The sequence below is a fragment of the Sparus aurata genome, chromosome 5, assembly GCF_900880675.1.
Source record: "Sparus aurata chromosome 5, fSpaAur1.1, whole genome shotgun sequence".
Taxonomy (NCBI): domain Eukaryota; kingdom Metazoa; phylum Chordata; class Actinopteri; order Spariformes; family Sparidae; genus Sparus; species Sparus aurata.
Genome location: NC_044191.1, coordinates 20,722,176 through 20,741,815, shown reverse-complemented (window position 1 = coordinate 20,741,815; position 19,640 = coordinate 20,722,176). Strand labels below are relative to the sequence as shown.

Genomic DNA, 19,640 nt, shown 5'->3' with positions numbered 1-19,640 from the left:
TGCGGTTCATTTCTGCATACCCAGAACAAATACATTAGGTTACATTTATTAAAATCTCCACCGGATCAGCCGCTCTTGCACTTGGTCTTGGGGGAATTTTGTGAAGCTTAAAGCTGGGCTTATCAGAATTAAGGTTATAAGCAAATAAATAGTATTCTATAAAACTACCACCATACACTTTAAAACCACAATTTTTCTCATGAGCTAAAGGCAATTATATTTTTATTCAATACATCTGTTAGGGTAGCAGAAATAAGACTCAAAGGGGATGCCCACATTGCTCTGTGTCAGCTGCATGCATAAACAGGAAAAGTGTTTGCTAATAGGGTTTGTCTTAACCAGCTGATAGGGCCGTAGCATGCAGTATTCTTGCAAGTTTTATCTAAGCCCCCTATTTATGCAGCTTTAACTTAACTTTTCAATTGTCAACTGTGGCAGTGCATTTTGTGAGTAAAGGTGTCATTAATCTTTATTCAGTGAGTTTGAACGTAATAGCGACTCTAAAATCTGCTCACCTTCAAAGATTTCAAATAGGCTAGAAAGTCTGAAACTGAAGCTTAAATTGTTTTTGACTTTTAACTTCACGAAAACCAGCCCAGCCTTGCATCTTCCACAGTGTTCACCATGCACCAAAATCCCCCGTGTTGCAGCGCATGCACCAGTCCAGTGCCCCATGCAGCATTCAACGACAGCTCTTGGGCAGTTCCATCCTTAAATTGACAGGGGTGAACTTTCCAATGTCATTGTCAGACAGAGAAAAGAAGAGAGAGGGAAAGAGGAGTGAGGAGGTAAATGAGATGAGGGAAAGTGGGAGTGATACTGGTGGAGTAGTGGTAAAGTTTAGGGTGACTTGTGAGACAACAGTGGCCAGGGAAATAGAAATTGACAGAATATAGGAAAGAAAATGGGGTAAAATGGGGTGGGGGTGGGGGGTTTTGATGTGACAGAGGTGAGGTGTGGGAAAAAAAGTGAGAAGGAAGAAAAGAGAAACAGATAGACAGGACAGCAGTTTGGTACGGTCGAGGCCATGCTCTGTGGCTGCGTCTAGAGATGAGGATGACTGGATGAATATGGGTCAATTGCAATGATAGACACTGCAGCCACCAGATCAGATCTCAGACAGGAAGTGACAGATGTGTTAGGGTGGAAAATGACAGCAGTAGCTGGGCTTCCATCCAAGTCCTTTACGAATTATGAAGCATCAACACAGAATGGGCAAATGGAAACTACCATTTTATGGTGACCTCTTTAAAAAAAATCCATACCTAATGTAACTTTTATCACATCTATTGTGTTTCAACTATTACTTGTTTTAAACAAAAAAAAAATCCTTGCTTGGGTAAAAATATAAAATATGGCCAACAACAGATGCACAACAGAAAGTGAGACTAAGGATATTTCTTATTTGTGTTTTTAACATTTAAAAACCCTTTCTTGCATTTCGCCAATGGATGGAAAAATGCTTGGTTGCATTCTATTTGTTGTGATTGCTTAAAACCTGCTTAACAGTTAAATGGAAACATAACTAATGCTTGAGATGATGAGTAAATGGGAGCTGTAGTTTGCGATTTGGTCAGCCATCATGCTCTGAACTCCCATGCTGAGGAGGGAGGGAGGTGGGAAAGAAAATGAAAAAGGTAGGAACAGAGGAAGAAGAAGGATAAAGTGCAAAAGACAGGAAAAAGAGTGGGGGGTGGGGTAGGACAGGAATGGGGTGGCGTGCCCTGGGTGAGCCACCATGCTACCTTGTTCCACCAGCCCTGCGGTGGTGCCGGCGGCTGCAGCCACTGCTGCTGCGGCCGCAGTTACAGAGGCTGGAGCGGTGGTCTGCCTGCTGCCCACTGTTAAGAGTCCAATACCCAGTCACACATGGAGACAGAGAGTTACAAGGAGGGTGGGAAAGAGGTGAATGAGGAACAGGGGGTAAAGATGGAGAAAGGGTGGAGACAGAATGTGAGAGGAGAGGGGTGAGTCAGAGACATATCAGGAGGTATGTGAGACACAAAAAGGCAGAGACAAACCGGGCTCATTAGTTTAAAGAGGGAAGGGGGTTAATTCATTTACACAGACCACTGACATTATGTGGCTGTGACACAAATTCTGTCACACATGAATCCGCTGCTCTGACAGAAGGACGAGCAGAGAAAAACTAGGAAGAGACACAAAACTCAACTTTCACCTGAGAGTCTCGCATTTTGTCTCTATGTATCCCTGAAAATAGCAATGTTGTTAGGATGATGATGATGTGGTAATGACACAGAATTCAATTGGTGTTAGTATATGTTATATTTGCAGCACTCACCAATCTTAAAGGGCAATTCACACATACAATTCTCCTCTTACCTGTATTTATCCATCTAGACTGTTTTGTTGTGAGATGCTAAGTTTTGGAGATATTGGCCGTACAGATGTACACTCTCCAATATAATGAAACTAGATGGCTCTCGGCTTGCAGTGCTAAAAGTCCCCAAAAATATTTTTATGTCTCTATGACTGAACAACAGGTGATTCTTTGTTTCATGCCAGGATAATCTTTGGAAGTCCTTTTTTTCCCCTCTTGCCTCTTAAGGCTTCCATAGAATCCAAATTCCCTTAATTGATGGACTTCCATGCAGGGTCACTCTGCCCGCCATGCTCAGATTATAAAATAATTAGTAATTAGGGATCCTACATGAAGACCATTTTTACCTAATAAAAAGTAATGAGTATCATAATAAAAACATTTTTGTGTGCAAATTAAAACCTATGACTGGCCAACTTTGGCCCATGATACGCACTTTGGGAAGCACTGATCTACATGGATAAATAAGACCACAGGTAAGAGGAAAATGTGTGTTATTGATTTGGGGTGAACTGCACCTTTAATATAATAACAAGTTTTTTTCATTTACAGTATGCAGTGTATTGGCAATTCAATACATTGTAATAAAAGTAATACTTTGGTGGCTCTACTGCAGATATATTCTGTGGGGATATACAAATATACAGTAAACAACTTCAGTTTAAACCTGAGCTTCATCTCTGCAACCTATAATTATATGAATACTACGAGACATAACATAAACATGTAGAGGGGAAATACAACCGCCTCTGTGTCAGCACAGGCACTCTTACACACTGATCTGTATAATGAATGATTCATAATATATGTCGAGAATACAGTTACTGGTTACATAAAGCGCTGGTGGTGGCTTATGGGTTGATGTAATGTGCCATGACTATCTGTTACTGAGGGTCTCCCTTTCATTTTTATCTTTTTACATTTGAGCAATTTTCTCTTTCTCTCTCTGACTTGCTCACCAGATGACCTCACACTTATAATAGAGTACTGCTGCCTAAGGAGAGGAAAGAGAGCGAGAGAAAGGTGTTGAAGAGCAGTGACAGAGCCAGACCACACACATGGTCAGTGTGTATGTGTGTGTGTTTGTGGGAGTTAAAGAGATGAGTGGTTGTTAAGTGGAAGTTCAGACCATTTCCCTTTGCTGTCATGGTTCCTGAAGCAGCATGCTTACATACACACAAACATCACTCACATCTTTATGTTCAAAATGCACACACATAGATACTGTACATGAAAAAGTTCAACATTTCAGAGGAAACTGCTCTGAATTCTCCCGACAATCCCTTAATATGATTAGTCGCAATGAAATGAAATGAAAATGTGATTTTGCTTTAGAGGCTTGCTCTGTAAACTATATATATCTCTTCATCAAGGTGGACAATTAGGTCTCTCACAGTGTTTACTGTTACTAGCATTTAAGAGGCACATGTCATTATTTTGGGAGAATTGAACAACATAAGGAAAAAACAATATTGTGCTTTCTTTTTTCCATGGTGCTCAAATCCGCTTAAGAGATACTCTTCAGGAAATAAAACTTCCAAGCCTCCATTACCCATCTCTTGTAGGTTTTAAATGTGGCTGTAAACATTTTGTAGCAGTCACCAGTTTTGAGTCACAGCGGTTACACTGGAATAGGTTCTGGGTGGAGTGTCACTTTTAAGAGTCACAAAGTCCTTCAAAATGGTGACATGTTCCTCAACCGAACTGAATGTTACACATTTGCTTATATCCAAAACACATGTCAGTCTGCCTTAGGGAAGCCAAAAAGCTTAGCTTCAGTATTTTCATATAACTACACAACTTGCATGCAGCCAGTAAGAACCCTACTTTTGACATATGTACATGAACTGTATAGTGCATGATGTTAATATGAATGGTAGATTTACAGCTATGTGAATCATGTCCAGGTAGCACTTACCAGAGAAATTTCGAGAAACCAGCATGGTAGTAAGAATGGCCCCCTGAGAGGAAAACAGACGAAGATTTTAATAATATACACTACAGATGCATGATCATATTGGCATATCCTGGTTATTGGTAATATGTAGATTTAATAAGCATTGTATGTCTGCAAGATACTTTTGGGTTTTCATAAACATAAGGCATAATAATGTGGGGGTGAAGCAGCTAATCTCGACATAAATTACAACTGGAGCTGATACATTTTTGAACTATTTGCACTGAATTGCAAATAGACCACAGTATTGGTATTGGCTGTGGTGGTTGTCGATAATGTACTCAATTTCTGAACAGATACATTAAGATAGCCATAGCAGAGGCAGAAAACTACTGCTGCAATGAAAATAAAATAAAAACAATATACAGTATGTGGGAATTGCTTTTAATGTTGGATCTATTTTTATGGGAACATATCATCTTATAGTTGTTAGCTAGAGAGATGATTTCCCCACAGTCTGTCTACACTGTTATAACAACTCCAGTCCGAACCTCTAAGACCCATTTACAGAACAACAACAGCAACAACGACCATACACTCTGATATCTTCACAGTGTTATATGTCAATCTGTAACATTCCAAGTGTTTTGTTTGTGATTAGACACATTCTCTTTCACCCTTGTCTGTCGAGTGCATTTAAACAGTTTATATAACATCTCCTACCTCAAAATAAGTTTAGTAATTCATATAAGGCATGTGCAAGTATTCTAGTATTCTATAATGTTATTTTTTGTGCATTTAACAACATGTGGCTGGGCAATTCATCCTGTCCTGATATAAAACTGCTCATCACCTTAGATTCTGGATATTGTTACATTGTGATATGACATAAGTACCTTTTTCTGCCAATTTCCTGAACTTAATAAACTGTTAACTCTTTTTAATACTAACCTTAACCCACTTAGTCACTATCCACATCTCACACCCACCAAATTGATATCTGATTGTGTTTCCCAGGCCTCCAGATATATAATGTGTCTCCTGATAGAGCTTAAAAATATCACTATAACATTTTAAAAGCATATTGCCCAGCCATGTTGGAAATGACAGATAATTTTAGAGCTAAACGCATTGAATTAGTTACGATTTTTCTCTTTTCTTGTTTGTGTTGTTTGCTGCATGTCTAATCTTGGCAGTGCCCATTTCTCACTAAATGTGAAAAGCCAGAGACAACTGCTTCATGCTGATGGCACGTTAGGTTGAATGGTCCAATGTTTTGCATGCAGCCACCTGCGTTTCTGCTTCCAGATTCCCATGTGCTGGAATTTGAGCCATGCCAAGACTGGCCAAAAGCAGCAGGGTGACAGTGACATGCTCCAACAGCTAAGCTGTTGCATCCACACAAAATCAGTCAGCAATAAATCAGCGTACAAGGGAAACTATGCATGTGCACTAACTCTGGATCTGAGCTGCCTTTTCATATAACCTCAGCGCCAAGTCAGCAGAGGAAGCACTAGTATGTACGTCATTACAATCAAACTCTTTTCATGTTTTACTCCTCAGTTCATCTTCAATTTAGAGCAATACATTGGTAACCATGAAATGTGTAACAGCTCTTTAGAGCAGAGGAGGAAGATGTTGGAGAGACTGAGCATGCAAACAGACCTTGAGTTTCCTCCTGGCATTGAATTTCTTCAGGCACTCCACCGTCTCCTGTCTGTGCATCATAGACGCCACTGTGGACCGTTGCTGGGAGAAGGAAGAAGACAAGACGGAGCAGGAGGAAGAGACGATGGCAAAGAGGAGAAAGAAAAAGATTAGAAGAAATAAGTTCATCAGTGTCATTGCTTCAATTCAGCTGGTTGTTTGTTCTTGTTTTTGTCTAGGTGGGCAGTAGTGTAATAAGTTGTGTGAAAAATAGCCGCTGTCTGAGATACTTACGCAGACCCATGGGTGCTTGAGGGCCTCCTGAGCAGTGATCCTCTTGGCTGGGTTGATGGTCAGCATCTGGTTGATCAGGTTTTTGGCCTCTGGGGTGACTGTGTCCCACTCTGGAGAAGGGAACTAAAGGGACAAAGAACAGTAGGACGTGTCTTAACATTCAATGCAGCGTTGAAACAATAGTTGATTAACTGATGGACAGAAAACTATTTGCAATTATTTTGATAATCAATTAATCGTTTAAGTAATTTTTCAAGTAGTCCTGTTGAACATGAACCTGTTTCAGGTTCACGAATGTGAGAATTTGCTCTATTTGTAATATGTGTTGTGGCGTCACATGTTGTTTTGTGGACTACCGTTTTGATTCCTCGTGACTGGCATTACATGTGAATTTGTGACTGGCATATCTGATGACGATTTGTTGGCCAATATTATCAGCCTGTCCTTGCACTTTGTAAAGAAGTTCCAAACCCATCAGGTCCTGTTGTGTTTAGGTAAAAGTGTTGAGGTCTGTGTCCTGTGAGCCCGGAATCAGTGCCGGAGAGTCAGTCAGCCTCTCTCTCTCTCTCTGCATTTGGTAGAGACTTAAATGTGATCTAAGGTGAGGCTCCCTCTCTTGTACCCCCTGAAATATGAATGAGGTGACTGAGCTACGTAACTGCTGCCTAAAAGGAACAAGGGCAGTGGGGAGGAGGGGACAACTGAGAGGAGAGAAGAGGAGAGGAGACTCACATCATAAGCCCCAGCCTTGATCTGCTGGTACAGCTTGTGCTGGTCCTCATCCCAGAAAGGAGGGTAACCCACCAACAGGATGTAGAGGATCACCCCTGAGACACAAGCATACACATACACACACACATAAACAAACATACAATGCACTATTTGTTAGAAAATGTGCTTCAGTGTTTCTGTTTTTGCTGTGTGTTTGTGTACAATCATCTGTGTGTGAATGAGTGTGTGTCTCTGTACAACTCACCGCAGGCCCAGATGTCCACAGGTTTGCCATATGCCTCCTTCCTCAATACCTCAGGGGACAGGTACCCCGGTGTGCCAGCAAATCCTTCAGTAAAAACACAAACACACATACACACACACACGATTGATTGACACGCTCAAGGCAACAGATTGTGTATCTGCTCTCGTTAGATCAGCTTGTATAGAAAGCAAGATTATCCTCAGTAAGCTAAAACCGACTCAACCAAACAGTGGACTCTGATCTTAAAGACAGATCTGAGGCTGATCTTCAATGACTCGCAAATCCGATGTTCAGAGAAGTGACATACACAACAGCTGATGGGTACAGATGTTGGTAGTAGAGACCCAGGTGAGATGTGGAAATGTGCCTGAACAGTGCTGATCTAAGTCTGACAGGTTCACCCTACTCACTGTTAATCTCCATGTAGGAACATAAGTTTACCATCTCCAATTCAACAGTGATGATTTAACTAGGGGCAAGAGGATCATTTAGGACCATTCTTGGTACAAAATCCATATCGGTTCATCGCATACCAACTGCAAAATACTACATAAAATCCTAAGTATCTTTCAATGACAAAGATGTGGGCAACGAGTATACAACACAAGCCAGTCGGTACAAGAAACTTTTGTTAACATTTACAATGTTATTTCATTGTATCATTATATTGTCATTATGTTTATAATATGGGACATATGTATATACCATGTATTGCAATATCCCCTTAAATAATTGCAATGTCATTTGAATAATTTCAAATAATTACACAAAAAGAAATATAAATGTGATGAACCCCAGTATCCGCTGTACCTACCAAACCAGGCCTGCTGATCCCCCTGCACTTCTATGGCTAGGCCGAAGTCGGCCAGCTTCACTGCAGCATTCTTACATTTGCTTGCTAGGAGCAGGTTCTCTGGCTAGAGTGAAGAAGGGAAGAGAAATAAAGTTACCAAAGACAAGACAATGAAGTGCGGAGGTGCAAAACATACACACTGTCCCAGAGGGGGAAGAGCTGGGGCTAGAGAGCTATGCATGCACAAAGTCTGTAATGACATTCATACAGTACATTCTTATCGACACTGTATTCTAAATACATCGATACACACAGACATAGATGTCATTTGAATAACTTGCATGGAAACATAAGGCTGTACGATACAATTTAGCCCACATTTCAGCACAGATAATACGGACTAACTTTCATTGTACAGTCTTGTGTGTCCAAGTGACTCAGGCAGTCTGCAGTGCTTTCTTGTTCTAGCCTCATGTGGAGCGCTGTGGTCTATAGGCTCCATCTCTGTGGCCCAGATAATGCAGTCAGCCTCATTATTCTCTGTCAGAAGAGGGTTCTAATAATGGGATGCTATCCCTACTGGCCCCTGTTCTTTTTCACTGTGTCTCTCTACATCTCTCTCATCTCACTTAATCATGGCCTCTGTAAAAGAAGCGGGCAAACTTGAATGACAAATAAAGCGGTGTGGTGGGAAATACCAATATAAAACACTGACTCATATATTCATTGGTGTCCATGGTATTCATGATGTTGGAATATCACCAACTTTGAGTTAGTATGGCTGTTAGAGTTTGGGAGGTCAGCAAGGCTAACAAGTTAACCCATATATCTCAGCGTGGCAGACTGCATTAGACAGAGTGCTCGACTGCGCTCGACAAAACAAGCTAAACAGCTAAAACCCAGATAACCGAACGGCAGTCTAATATGACGTAGAAACTAATAAATATTCTTTGGCTCTGCCCATGTAAGGTTTAACCCCACCAGGAAAAAATTATTCAGAGCAGCTTCGCCACCAGGTAAAACTCACAACCTTAGTTTTATATCTGCAGTCCTGTGTTTGGTGAGGTGCAGTTTTAAAGGGCTACAGCCTAGTTTGGACTAAACTGGTTAGAGCTATGTCAATAGTAACATCTGCACACCAAAAGTTTGACAGATGTGGATCTTAAACAATCTTGCACTTACACTGATTTGGGCTTTTACTTATTGAACAGAGGTCCACTGTGTATTGTTACTCATAAAATGTTCTCTCCTGCTGTTCAGGGATTAAAGCCTCGTTGATGTTACTCATGTAAGTCTACCTTCCCTGCCAATTAGCTTGTGCAATCCCGTAATGCACCACTGTAAAGGACAACATAAGCACAAACATACAGTATGAGGAGAATGAGGACATTATATTTAGGCTGCATTTCTGTCATTGCCTCCCCTGCATTGCAGCAGTGTATGTCTTTGCGCCCTCTGCCTTCCTCCCTTTGCTCTCTCCCCTTAGCTAATTTGTCCAGAGGCATGGGAATACTAAGTGTTTAAAGTGCAGATACTTAAAAGTGAGCTTTAAGAGCCGTTGAGCCCATAAGTAAAAGAGAAGGACGTGAGCAAGAGAGAGAGAGAGAGAGAGAGACCTTGAGTGAGCAAACCAGTAATCCTACGGCGCTGTGCCTACCTCGTGTCATCACATTCTCACAGCTCTACCACTTGGTAAGGCTTTACTCTTTTGTGAACGAGGGAGTTAGAACTTGCCAACACTGCAGCAGTAAGATAATCCCTGAAAACGGATGTGGGTGGATATTCTGGTGAAGCATGCGCGTCCTTCAAAAAGGTGCATAAACGCAATGCAATACATCCCAGCCACGTGTTCAAGCAGCAATAGCCATCACTTTTTGACATAAGTGCTTCTTCCCTCTCCATCTCTTTAGCACACACAGCGGGAGAGAGAGAGAGAGCTAAGCACAGTGGTGGCTAGCAACTGATCTAGTTGAATGAAAGAGAGAGGGAGGGTAAGATAGAGAAAGCTGTATTCGAGAGCAGTTCATGAGTGGGTGTTTTAAATGGAATGATACCTATCGCTCTCTCTTCCCTTTAAATTCTCTGTCTCTAGATGACCTGGAGCTGCTGTGGCTTTCCTGATGAGTTCCTTCAGAGAAACTGGCAGAGATGTAGACATCAATCGGCCCTAACTCATTTTACAGTATGTTATCTCGAATTAAATTACTCAGTCAGTCTGTGTGTCTAGATTAAAGTCAGGGCTATGTCTAATTTATGGATGTCAATGATTATCAATTAAGTAATCACAGTTAAGAATATAACCAATTAAAAATGTATAAACCAGCAATTAGAGATGGGTACAAATATATTACAAATACTTGCTTATCAAATAAATTAAAATAAGATTCACATTTCTGGTGTGAGAACATTTATTTTATTTAATTAAAAGTAATTTGTCATTTTAAAAATACAGAAAGAAGTTCTATACAAACTGACATTATTACGTTTTAGACATTCAGAATTATGATGAGGACATTATTTTTTGTTAGTAGGTTCATCATTGGATCGTGCATTGAACATAGATCAGTTTTTCGACAAAACAATTGTATCATAAAGACTTGGAAAACATACCTGATCAAAAAATTTGTAAAAAGGCTCCAGTTTGATTCAGTGCAGTCTAAACACTATCGGGCAATCTTTTTTTATCTATTCTGGCACGTATATAAGTTTGCTGTGTTGTCATCTCATTTGCCATAACCCAATTCCTAATTTGTCACCACAGTATGACCTATTACATGAAATGCTCTCCAATGCCTGGGTGTGAAACCAGATAGGTGTGTCGGCTAAATAAAGAAATAGCCACAACAGTTCCGATGAACACAACACGCCTTCGCCAGAATGCAGGGACTGACATTTGCATAGTGGAGGTCTACTCATAAAGTGCATAAGGCACAGCAAGTTGCGACATAAAAGCATGCACACACAAATACACAAGTAGGTACAACACATGACAGCAAGAGGACGGTAAACAGTTTGATTTGTTTGGCCTGATTCACACAGCTCGTCATATTTGAGGTGCTGCTTTGTTTGTGTCACAAGCACAGCATTAAGTCAGAGTTAAACACAAACCGCAGCAAAGCTTAGTCATTTCACAGTCAGCAATCACATTAAAACAAGGCTACCGCTTACTGTACAATCTCACTAAAAATCTCTTTTCATGCTCAGCAAAAATACTTGAGAGCACAAGTTATACAAACCATATGAAATATGTATAGGTTTATAAAATATGCATGAGCAATTCCACATTTCGAATATAATTGTAACCAGTTCAAAATTAGCAACTGGCTTTCAGTTTACAACACTTAACAAGACTGTGCTACCTGCTAGTCAGCTGATATAAACACGACATCACAAGTCAATAACAGTTTAGAGAAAATGAGCTTTCACAGTTGCATTAAAGGTCATTAAGTGATCTATAAAGGCAATTGAAACCCATAGGGTGTCTCAAAATCAATAGTTAACATATTTCTCTGACCAGAGGTCAGATTAAGTATCCTCCAGGGCCATCTTAGATGGCTGGCTGTGCAGTGACAAGATGCTGTTCAGAAAAGGCTACAGAGCGGTGACATTGGTTAGTGCGCATGACCAGCATTGCATACTAGAAATCTCAACAGACAGGGAGAAGTTGTGTTTACACAACAGGAAAAGAAGGTGACTCTATAGAGCTGGAGGCTCCCTATGGCAGGGCAGAGCCAGAGAAAGGTTGGAGGTGGTACTGGACAATCTCATATTCATCACCACAAAGCTGTAGGAGCTGTTCTAGCTCTGACTGAGGAAAAGGAGCCTGGCCTGACTCTAAACAGCTGTCTAACCTTACAAATAACACTTGTCTGGGACTGAATTGTGTTATATACGGTTACAAAGACCGCAATTGTATTGATATTATACAGAATTAAGGGGGAATAAAATTATTTAAAACCCTCTTTGAGTTCTAAGGCTTTGCCAGTGACGTTATGTCCACAAAAAAATTAAAGTTTCTCAATTACTTGTCAAACTTACACAGACTACACAAATAACACAACCACAAAACACCATAAAAATATATTATCACACTCTCAAGGGACAGCAGGGTGATCCCCATCACTCACCTTCAGGTCCCGGTGCACCACACCCATTTGATGGCAGTGAAGCACCGCCTCCAGGATCTGCTGGATGCAATGACTGCATGCAAACACCAAGGGGGGGGCGCATGTTAGTCTGAGCAGTGCTACAATCCCGTGCAAAGGCCAAGGGGTATGGGGAGGGAAGGTGAGGGGAGAAGGTGTACAACAGTGTTCTGAAAGGGCTCTTCTGTTGCCAGGCGTCACACTCTGCTTTTATTGGCCTTGGCTGACCCACAAGTAAGCAACATTTGCAATAGATGAGGCCAATTAGGGTTCACTTAAATAGCATCCAACTAGTTAGCCAAATAGGCTAGGTAAGCTAACTATTGTGGCTCAAATTTAATGGTTCAAATTTGAGCTTCCCTCAAAAAAAACCCCAAGATTTAAAATGGCTTTCCTGTCAGGTGAAGTGTCCTGGGGGATAGCTGTCACTATGGCTTTTACTCAGCTGGCCTGCAGGGGCATAGTTGTGTGCTGTGCAACAGAAGATTCCTTTGAGCAGATCTATTCTGCAACTAACCCATGTATTTATCATATGGTCTATGTTTTAGGTACTCTTTTCTCCATAGATGAGTATATCCATAGACATACTCATCAAGGAAACACATGTTAGAGTTCAGTTGGCTGCAGGTGGATTCTAGATACCCCGACCCCCCTCCATGTTTTAGCCAGCAGGCCTTTGGGTGATGATAGAGGGTGTGAGAATGTGTCTGGCCATGGGGGGCACAGAAGGCGTTGATGAAGGAGGTAAGGGAAGGAGTGAGTCATTGTGCAATTAATAACATTTAAATGATGTGTCTGGGATCAATGCCATGTCTATTGCCGGCCTCACTGGCCCCCGCTGACAAGAGCTGTCATTCTGATGTCAGTTAGCTGCCGGATACTAAAAATAAAAACTCAAAAGTCAAAAACTGTGTGAGGGACGCCGAGGGATGATTGAGGTTTGAGTCTATGCAGAGACTAGATGACACATCTGAGCAGGGGAAGAAGGGAGAGATATATATGTGTGTTTGTGTGTGATGAGACAGACAACAAGTACATGTGTGCGTAGGGCCATGTACATTGCCTGGGTCCAGCTGTGGGAGTTGTGGACTGAAGCGGAGCTGCACACACTCAGTCGCTCTCTCTCACATACACATGCACAAACACCTGTGCTGTTGGGGATGTGGCCATGAGTGTGGAGACAAAAGTTGACCGTGCATATGCGCTTCCTGTGCACCGACAAAGTCGAAGTTCATCAAAGTTCAGTGAGGATTATGCGTGAATTATTTTTTTTATTTTTTTTCAGTGCATCAAATAAAAATCCATCCCACAATTTATAACAGGTAGCTGTTGGTAACTAAACTTGCATTTCTGGATCTATGTGGAAGATCGCGGAAACTATGTGGTTGTATTACACAATTTTGTATTTCTAAATATTAATCAATTATTAATATAAATTAATGAATGCACGCCACATGAAAATAGGCATTTCTTCTTTGATGATATGCAACACTTCAATGATACTTGATAAAATCCACTTTGGAAGAGGCAGTTTTCTTGCCCAATGGAAGTCTGACAGACTACAATGCAACGCAATTTTGAATAAGGCCACAGACAAGACAGAAAACAGAAAGCCATTACGTGAAAAAACACAGCCCTGTCATTAAATTTAATAAAACCAGGTGCCAAACTGGAGGTGTGGCATACCAAGAAGCTGTTTAAACAGAATCATCATTGCACAGGTGCACCTTTGACTAGTCACAATAAAAGGCCACTAATTGTGTAGTTTATTTACACGATTGTACAGATATGGGATAGACCAATTATCGACCTGATGGGTTATTGGGGCAGTATTCACCATATTTCCAATTATCCGCTTCAGTGATTTTTCTGTCAGATTGCCAATAAAATAAACTAATTTAAAAATGTGCTACTTCGGCTCAGATGCAATATCCTCTGACACATGTCCCGCCTACAACACTATCTGATTGGTAACACATCACAGTGAATAGCCAATAAACAATAAAATAACATGAATCTGCAAATCAAGTCAAGTAAAGTACATCAAAATTGTACTTAGGTTCAAGAGTCTTGACAATTAAAACAGAAACTAAGCTTTAATTAGGGGTCTGTTTGAATCTAACGACATAAAGGAGCCCTAAATCTGACTTACAGTAACCGGGTGTAATAAAGTGGGAGTCTGGCCAGTCTGCGAAATATCATAACATGAGATGCGAGAGAGATAGAGAGAGAGAGAGAGAAAGAAAGAGAGAGAGAAAAAAGAGAGAGGGGGAGAGAGAGATGGACTGGCATGACTGTAAAGTTCAGGGCTATAAATTAGAATCCTGTGTCTTGTTTCTAAAGGTCTCCCAATGAATAAATACTGGGCAGGTCACATTTACAGCCCAAATGCTGAGAGCTGTGTGTGTATGTGTGTGTGTGTATGTGTATTAGCAATCCCTGACTAAAAGCCAGCACGAGCATGTGACCACATGTGTCCCTAAATGCACGGTCGAGGCTTGAGACTATGTCCACCTATGAAATGTTTGTCAGTGTGTAGGCATGCATGCATTTCAGTGCATGTGTGTGTGTGTGTGTGTGTGTGTGTGTGTGTGTGTGTGTGTCCATGTCCATCCTCCCCCACTTCAGTCAGCTGTTAAGCTCTGTAACCCGCAGGTTGAGAATCCTCTGCATGTTTGTATGTTTGTCTCTGTGCTCTCTAAAGTTCCTGTGTGTTAGCAGTTAGTGGTGGTCACACTGCGGATATCACACCCAATGTGTGTTGTGTTTTAAGATTCATTCTGTACTCTTTATTGCTTGCGCTTTGTTTTTTAACTACACTGAAAGCATGTCTTTAGTACTGAAAAGCAAGTAGGTAAAACAAGGTTAAGTGTCATCATTTTAACATTTGCAACTGCATTTTTTATTTTTTGCTATTTTGTTTATGGTTCAGTTACAAACTAGCAAGTTACTCCACCTCCAGCTGAATAATTTGGTCTACAGATCACTGCCACAAAAGCACCATGTGACTTCTAATAATCTGCTTGTTTTCACTCTGGTTCTGTATAAAAGTGACAGCGCAGATCACAATTAAATAGTGAATGGTACATTTTCAAGACGTCCTTTCTCTGAGCTGATTAATCGCTGTATTACCAGTTCTATCTGTCTTTGGGGAGGACAGCCCCGGCATCAAAATGGCTAAATCATCGCATACAAGAAGCTAAGAGATGCCAGCTTGTTAAGTTTGTACCATTAGCGACCAAGTTAGGGTAATTTGCAGTTTTCAGCGTGTAGGTTGCTAGCTCCGACACTGTTGAAGACTTTTGTAATATCCAACATTTTAAATTATAAAATTGTCCCGCCCGAACATCGCAGTACACATTATTATCGATGTTGGAATGAGTATGTAGGGGGTCAGGTTATTTCTTATTTGTATTTCACGTTGACTGGTAGTAACACTAATGTGAATAAATAAAGGACTTACAATGATATGCTGTTCACTTCCTTTCTTGCCCTTTTGCAGTAACATATTCAACACTTAAATAACAAAATAATATTAAACAGGAATTTTGAATTAGTTTTATAGAAAGTGTAATACAGTATTATACAGTACATTACATTATCTTAAGTGCAGGTAATCCCATCCTGGTTCCCTTCCCTCTAAACTATGGAGGTCAAGCCAGGTGAGAAAAACGCTGTAAAATGTTATATACAGTCAGAGCAGTTTCTCTCAGGTGAAGAATCACACAGCTGCTCACAGCTGAAATTATCACTATATTCGATTATGTCTTATATCGGTGGCAGGCTTATACTAACAGTTGATCAGATGAGTCAGGCCACAGCATCTACTATTCTAAATGACTTAAATTGGGTATTGTAACATCTTTTTGTGATTTTGGTGATTACGTAAGCCTAAAACTGACACATCAAAGACACATTTGGTTTTGTTTACATGCATAATTGGATGGACACAAAGTTGCAAAGCCTTAAACGTGCCACTGTAACATCCTTTGTTATAATACTAATAATCACAGTACACTGATTTCCAGTAGTTCAAGATGCTGTTTCAGCACTAATTACCATTCATATAATACATTAATGAAGACCTACAGGCTCAAAACAAAGAATTAAATGAGGGCTGCAGAGATAAACAAAATGGTGGCTTAATTATGATCTGTAGATGATTATTAAAAGGCAAGTGCTTTTTCTTTTGTTTACTGTTTTTTCCTTTCCAGTCTCACAACCCATTTATTGCATCAGTGTGACAATACACTACACTGAATTTAATGAAATCATGTGTAAGAATTGCTCTCAGGGTGAAAATGTGTAAACTGAGTGTATGGCTTTAACTTTTAATAGCATATATCTCAGGTTTGAGGCTATTTAGAAGAAAAGGGAGTGGTACCGCGCAGTTAATCAAAGAAGAAGATACAAAGCATCTCGCTTGTAAGAACGAAAGTAAAATGGCTGAAGGCTTCGCACTTCTTCTGTTGTGTTTCCTTTCTTTCTTGTTTTTTTTTTTAAAGTATTTTTTGGCCTTTTATTGCTTTATTAATAGTACAACTGAAGAGAGTGACAGGAAACAGGGAGAGAGAGAGGGGGAGTGACACGCAGTAAAGGGACCCAGGCCGGGAGTTTAACCCGGGTCCGCTGCAGAGCCTCAGCACCTGGGACATCCACTCTACCAACTGAGCTAAACGGCGCCCTATGTTTCCTTTCTTTCTGCTCAAGATCTTTTAACACTTGTAAATAGACGTACTTGTTGAATGTGCCTGCCTTAAAAATACAGGGATCGATGCAATAATAGAAATGACTTACAGCCTGAGTGAAAGGAGGAGGAGGGTTTGGAAAAATCAATGGAGATCAAAATAAATATAACTGTGTGCTTTAACTGTTTTAACTGGCCTACTTGGAGAAATGGTTGTAGTCAAGTAAACACAGGCTATTTTTTAAACCTGCAGAAGGATGCGTGTTCATTGCAGGTGGCTGCGTGTGTGTGCATGGCTCACTCATTGATTGATCTGGTTGTCAGTCAGTGCAACAGGAGCTTTTGTTATGGAGTCATTTGTAAAAATGATTGATAAGAGGAAGGTTGGGAGCGCAGATGGGGTAGGGAGGTTTGGTGAGGCAGGCCAGGGTCCTCAGGTTAAAAAAAAAAAAAAAAGAGTACAATACAATACAAAAGAAAAGAGGAAACATAACAGCATACCAAGAGACAAGTCGGACAGGCGGACATTAGACCAGTAACTGACAGAAACGACACGAATAGACGAGACGGAGGAGGAAGGAAGGAAGGAAGGAAGGAAGGAGGGAGGGAGGAAAGAAAGCAGGCAGGGTTCTAGGGAAGAGGGGAAGGAGGTGAGGGATGCAGATGCTCCTCTACATATACTAACCTTCAGGTCCCTGTGCACTATGTCATGTTGGTGAATGTGATGGACACTGTCTAGAATCTGATGGATACAGTGACTGTGGAGACAAAACAGAGAGAGGAGGGACGGTGGGGGGTGAAGGGAAGGATGGTGATGGATGGATCATGGGGATTTACAGGGAGAGATGGAAGAGGGGTTGAATAAGAAAAAAAATAGGATGACGGGTGAAAGGAGTGAGAGGCAGGGCCAATATGAGATGAATAAGAACAAATTTAAAGATGAGAAAATGGCAGGTTAGTTTAGATGAGACCAGTGGCAGAAATGTCAGTTGAAATGATGAAAAGGAGGAGGAGAGAACAGATAACAGGGGGAAGACAGAAGAGAGGAAGAGGGAGATTGATGCAGATAGAGATGTTGGGAGGAGGGGAGGTGGGTTGGAATGCGGGTGGAGGAGACAAAAACGGTTCGTTTTGCTTTTTTAAACAGGATGAGAGACAAGAGCAGCCACAGCAGAACAACCTGACAGACGAAAATCACAACAACACCGACAGAGGAGAGGAGAGGAGAGGAGAGGAGAGGAGAGGTGAGGAGTCCAAATTAAAAAAGGTGACAGATTGTGAAAGCTCTTGAAGAGCAGAGATAGATAATAGTACAAGAAATAGATCGCTTATGTATATGATGAAACTGAATCATAAGCTGGTGGGCTGATGCCAGGCTATTTTTCCATCATTAAAGGGAAACATCATTGTGTGTGCAAGAGATGCATGTACCTACCTCACTCTATTGTGTGTGTATGTGTGTGTGTGTGTGTGTGTGTGTGTGTGTGTGCGCACGCATGTGTGTACACTTAAATGTGTATGTATGTAGGCTTGGAGGAATGAGAGAGTGTAATGTGCAGAATATGTGACTAATAGCAGGCGCAAAGAGACAGGCAGCCTGCAGGATCCACACCCACACAGTGTCTAGTGAGTGGGAGGACTGAGAGAGAATAAGAGAGATCTATGTGCATGCTCGCACAGAAACACACACACACACACACACACACACACACACAAATAAAACATTTTTAAAAATCCAACTGACTGCGGTTATTTCCTGATAGTGAAAACTGATCCGAACAGATATACACACAATTCTAGCATTAAGTGTCACAGTTTTATATGTAACAGAGAGTAATATTTGAGATTGGCATTAATAGAGTCTTTAGTCCCTCCCATCAGGATAATTCAATATAACCTCATTTCAAACGTGTTCAAGTCGACACCTTGCTCCAGTGATGTGGTGTACTTTAGGTTGTGTCAGTACTCTCTGGGTGTGGTTACAGGTGCAACCAAGGCACATGTCTGACCAGACCCAGCATCAAATGATGGCTGCAACATACTCTGTACTTGTGACCAGTACTTTTTTACTGGTATTCAAGTGCTCTTTAACCTAGATACAAGTTCTTGTGATGAACCAACTTTAATCATTGAACTAAATTTTAACACACAGTATTATTATTTACTGTGTATCCTATTATTAGATATCATTCATTTATCAACTTCATTCTATAGTCTGAATGCATTGACCTTGCCTACAAATCTTGTTCTCCAGACTCTACATGTTGTGTGCCTCTAGCGCCTCATTGTCCAAAAGTACTCGTCTGCTGATGAACTCCTGATGGGGCAAAGAGGCAAAAAAAAGTGCAGCCTTCTTCACACTTGCCAAAAAATGTGACTTGCTCAGCACTTTGAGCAACAATGTCCCACTGTTCTCTGCAGGGGAGTAAAGAGATACTGGGAGGAAAATCAAACACAGAGCCCATCTGTATGTCAGAAGTGGGCACCTCTCTCCCTCTTATGCGCATATGTGTTCTATGCGTACAAAATCATTAACGAGAAAACAAACACCAAAACTTTCCCAAATTAAATTTTTACACAGGAGACTTCAAGCATTAGACAATCACTCAAACGGATCAAATAATGTTTTTGGGGTCACTGTAATTGGAGGTGATGTATGATGCCATATTTTCCATTAATTTATAAATAAATAAATAGAAAATACTCACTGTACCAAAATATAGCCCGCTAGGCTCTTGTGCAATGCAAACAAACAAGTAATTCCTGTTTCCTGCCATGTTTTCACTGCTGTATGACCACAAAATGAATGTTAAGATGTGCCAACAATATTTTAAAATGTCATCATGGAAACTTGGAGGCA

The 19,640-nt window shown here is 40.8% G+C and overlaps 1 protein-coding gene across 36 annotated transcripts in view; it reads right to left on the bottom strand.

The window, feature by feature from the left end:
- camk2b1 (calcium/calmodulin-dependent protein kinase (CaM kinase) II beta 1) overlaps window positions 1-19,640 on the bottom strand; it is a 73,104-nt gene that overhangs the window by 30,003 nt on the left and 23,461 nt on the right. For 17 of the 36 annotated variants that reach the window (XM_030417079.1, XM_030417083.1, XM_030417085.1 and 14 more), the window contains exons 6-13: window positions 12,076-12,148; window positions 7,970-8,072; window positions 7,156-7,239; window positions 6,912-7,006; window positions 6,180-6,302; window positions 5,904-5,987; window positions 4,260-4,302; window positions 1,746-1,841 (exon numbers count right to left, since the gene is read on the bottom strand). In XM_030417079.1, the coding sequence (XP_030272939.1) occupies window positions 1,746-1,841; window positions 4,260-4,302; window positions 5,904-5,987; window positions 6,180-6,302; window positions 6,912-7,006; window positions 7,156-7,239; window positions 7,970-8,072; window positions 12,076-12,148 (701 nt within the window). Of the gene's footprint in view, window positions 1-1,745; window positions 1,842-4,259; window positions 4,303-5,903; window positions 5,988-6,179; window positions 6,303-6,911; window positions 7,007-7,155; window positions 7,240-7,969; window positions 8,073-12,075; window positions 12,149-17,465; window positions 17,539-19,640 lie in introns of all 36 variants that reach the window. The other 19 variants (XM_030417088.1, XM_030417092.1, XM_030417107.1 and 16 more) reach the window with 3 other exon arrangements.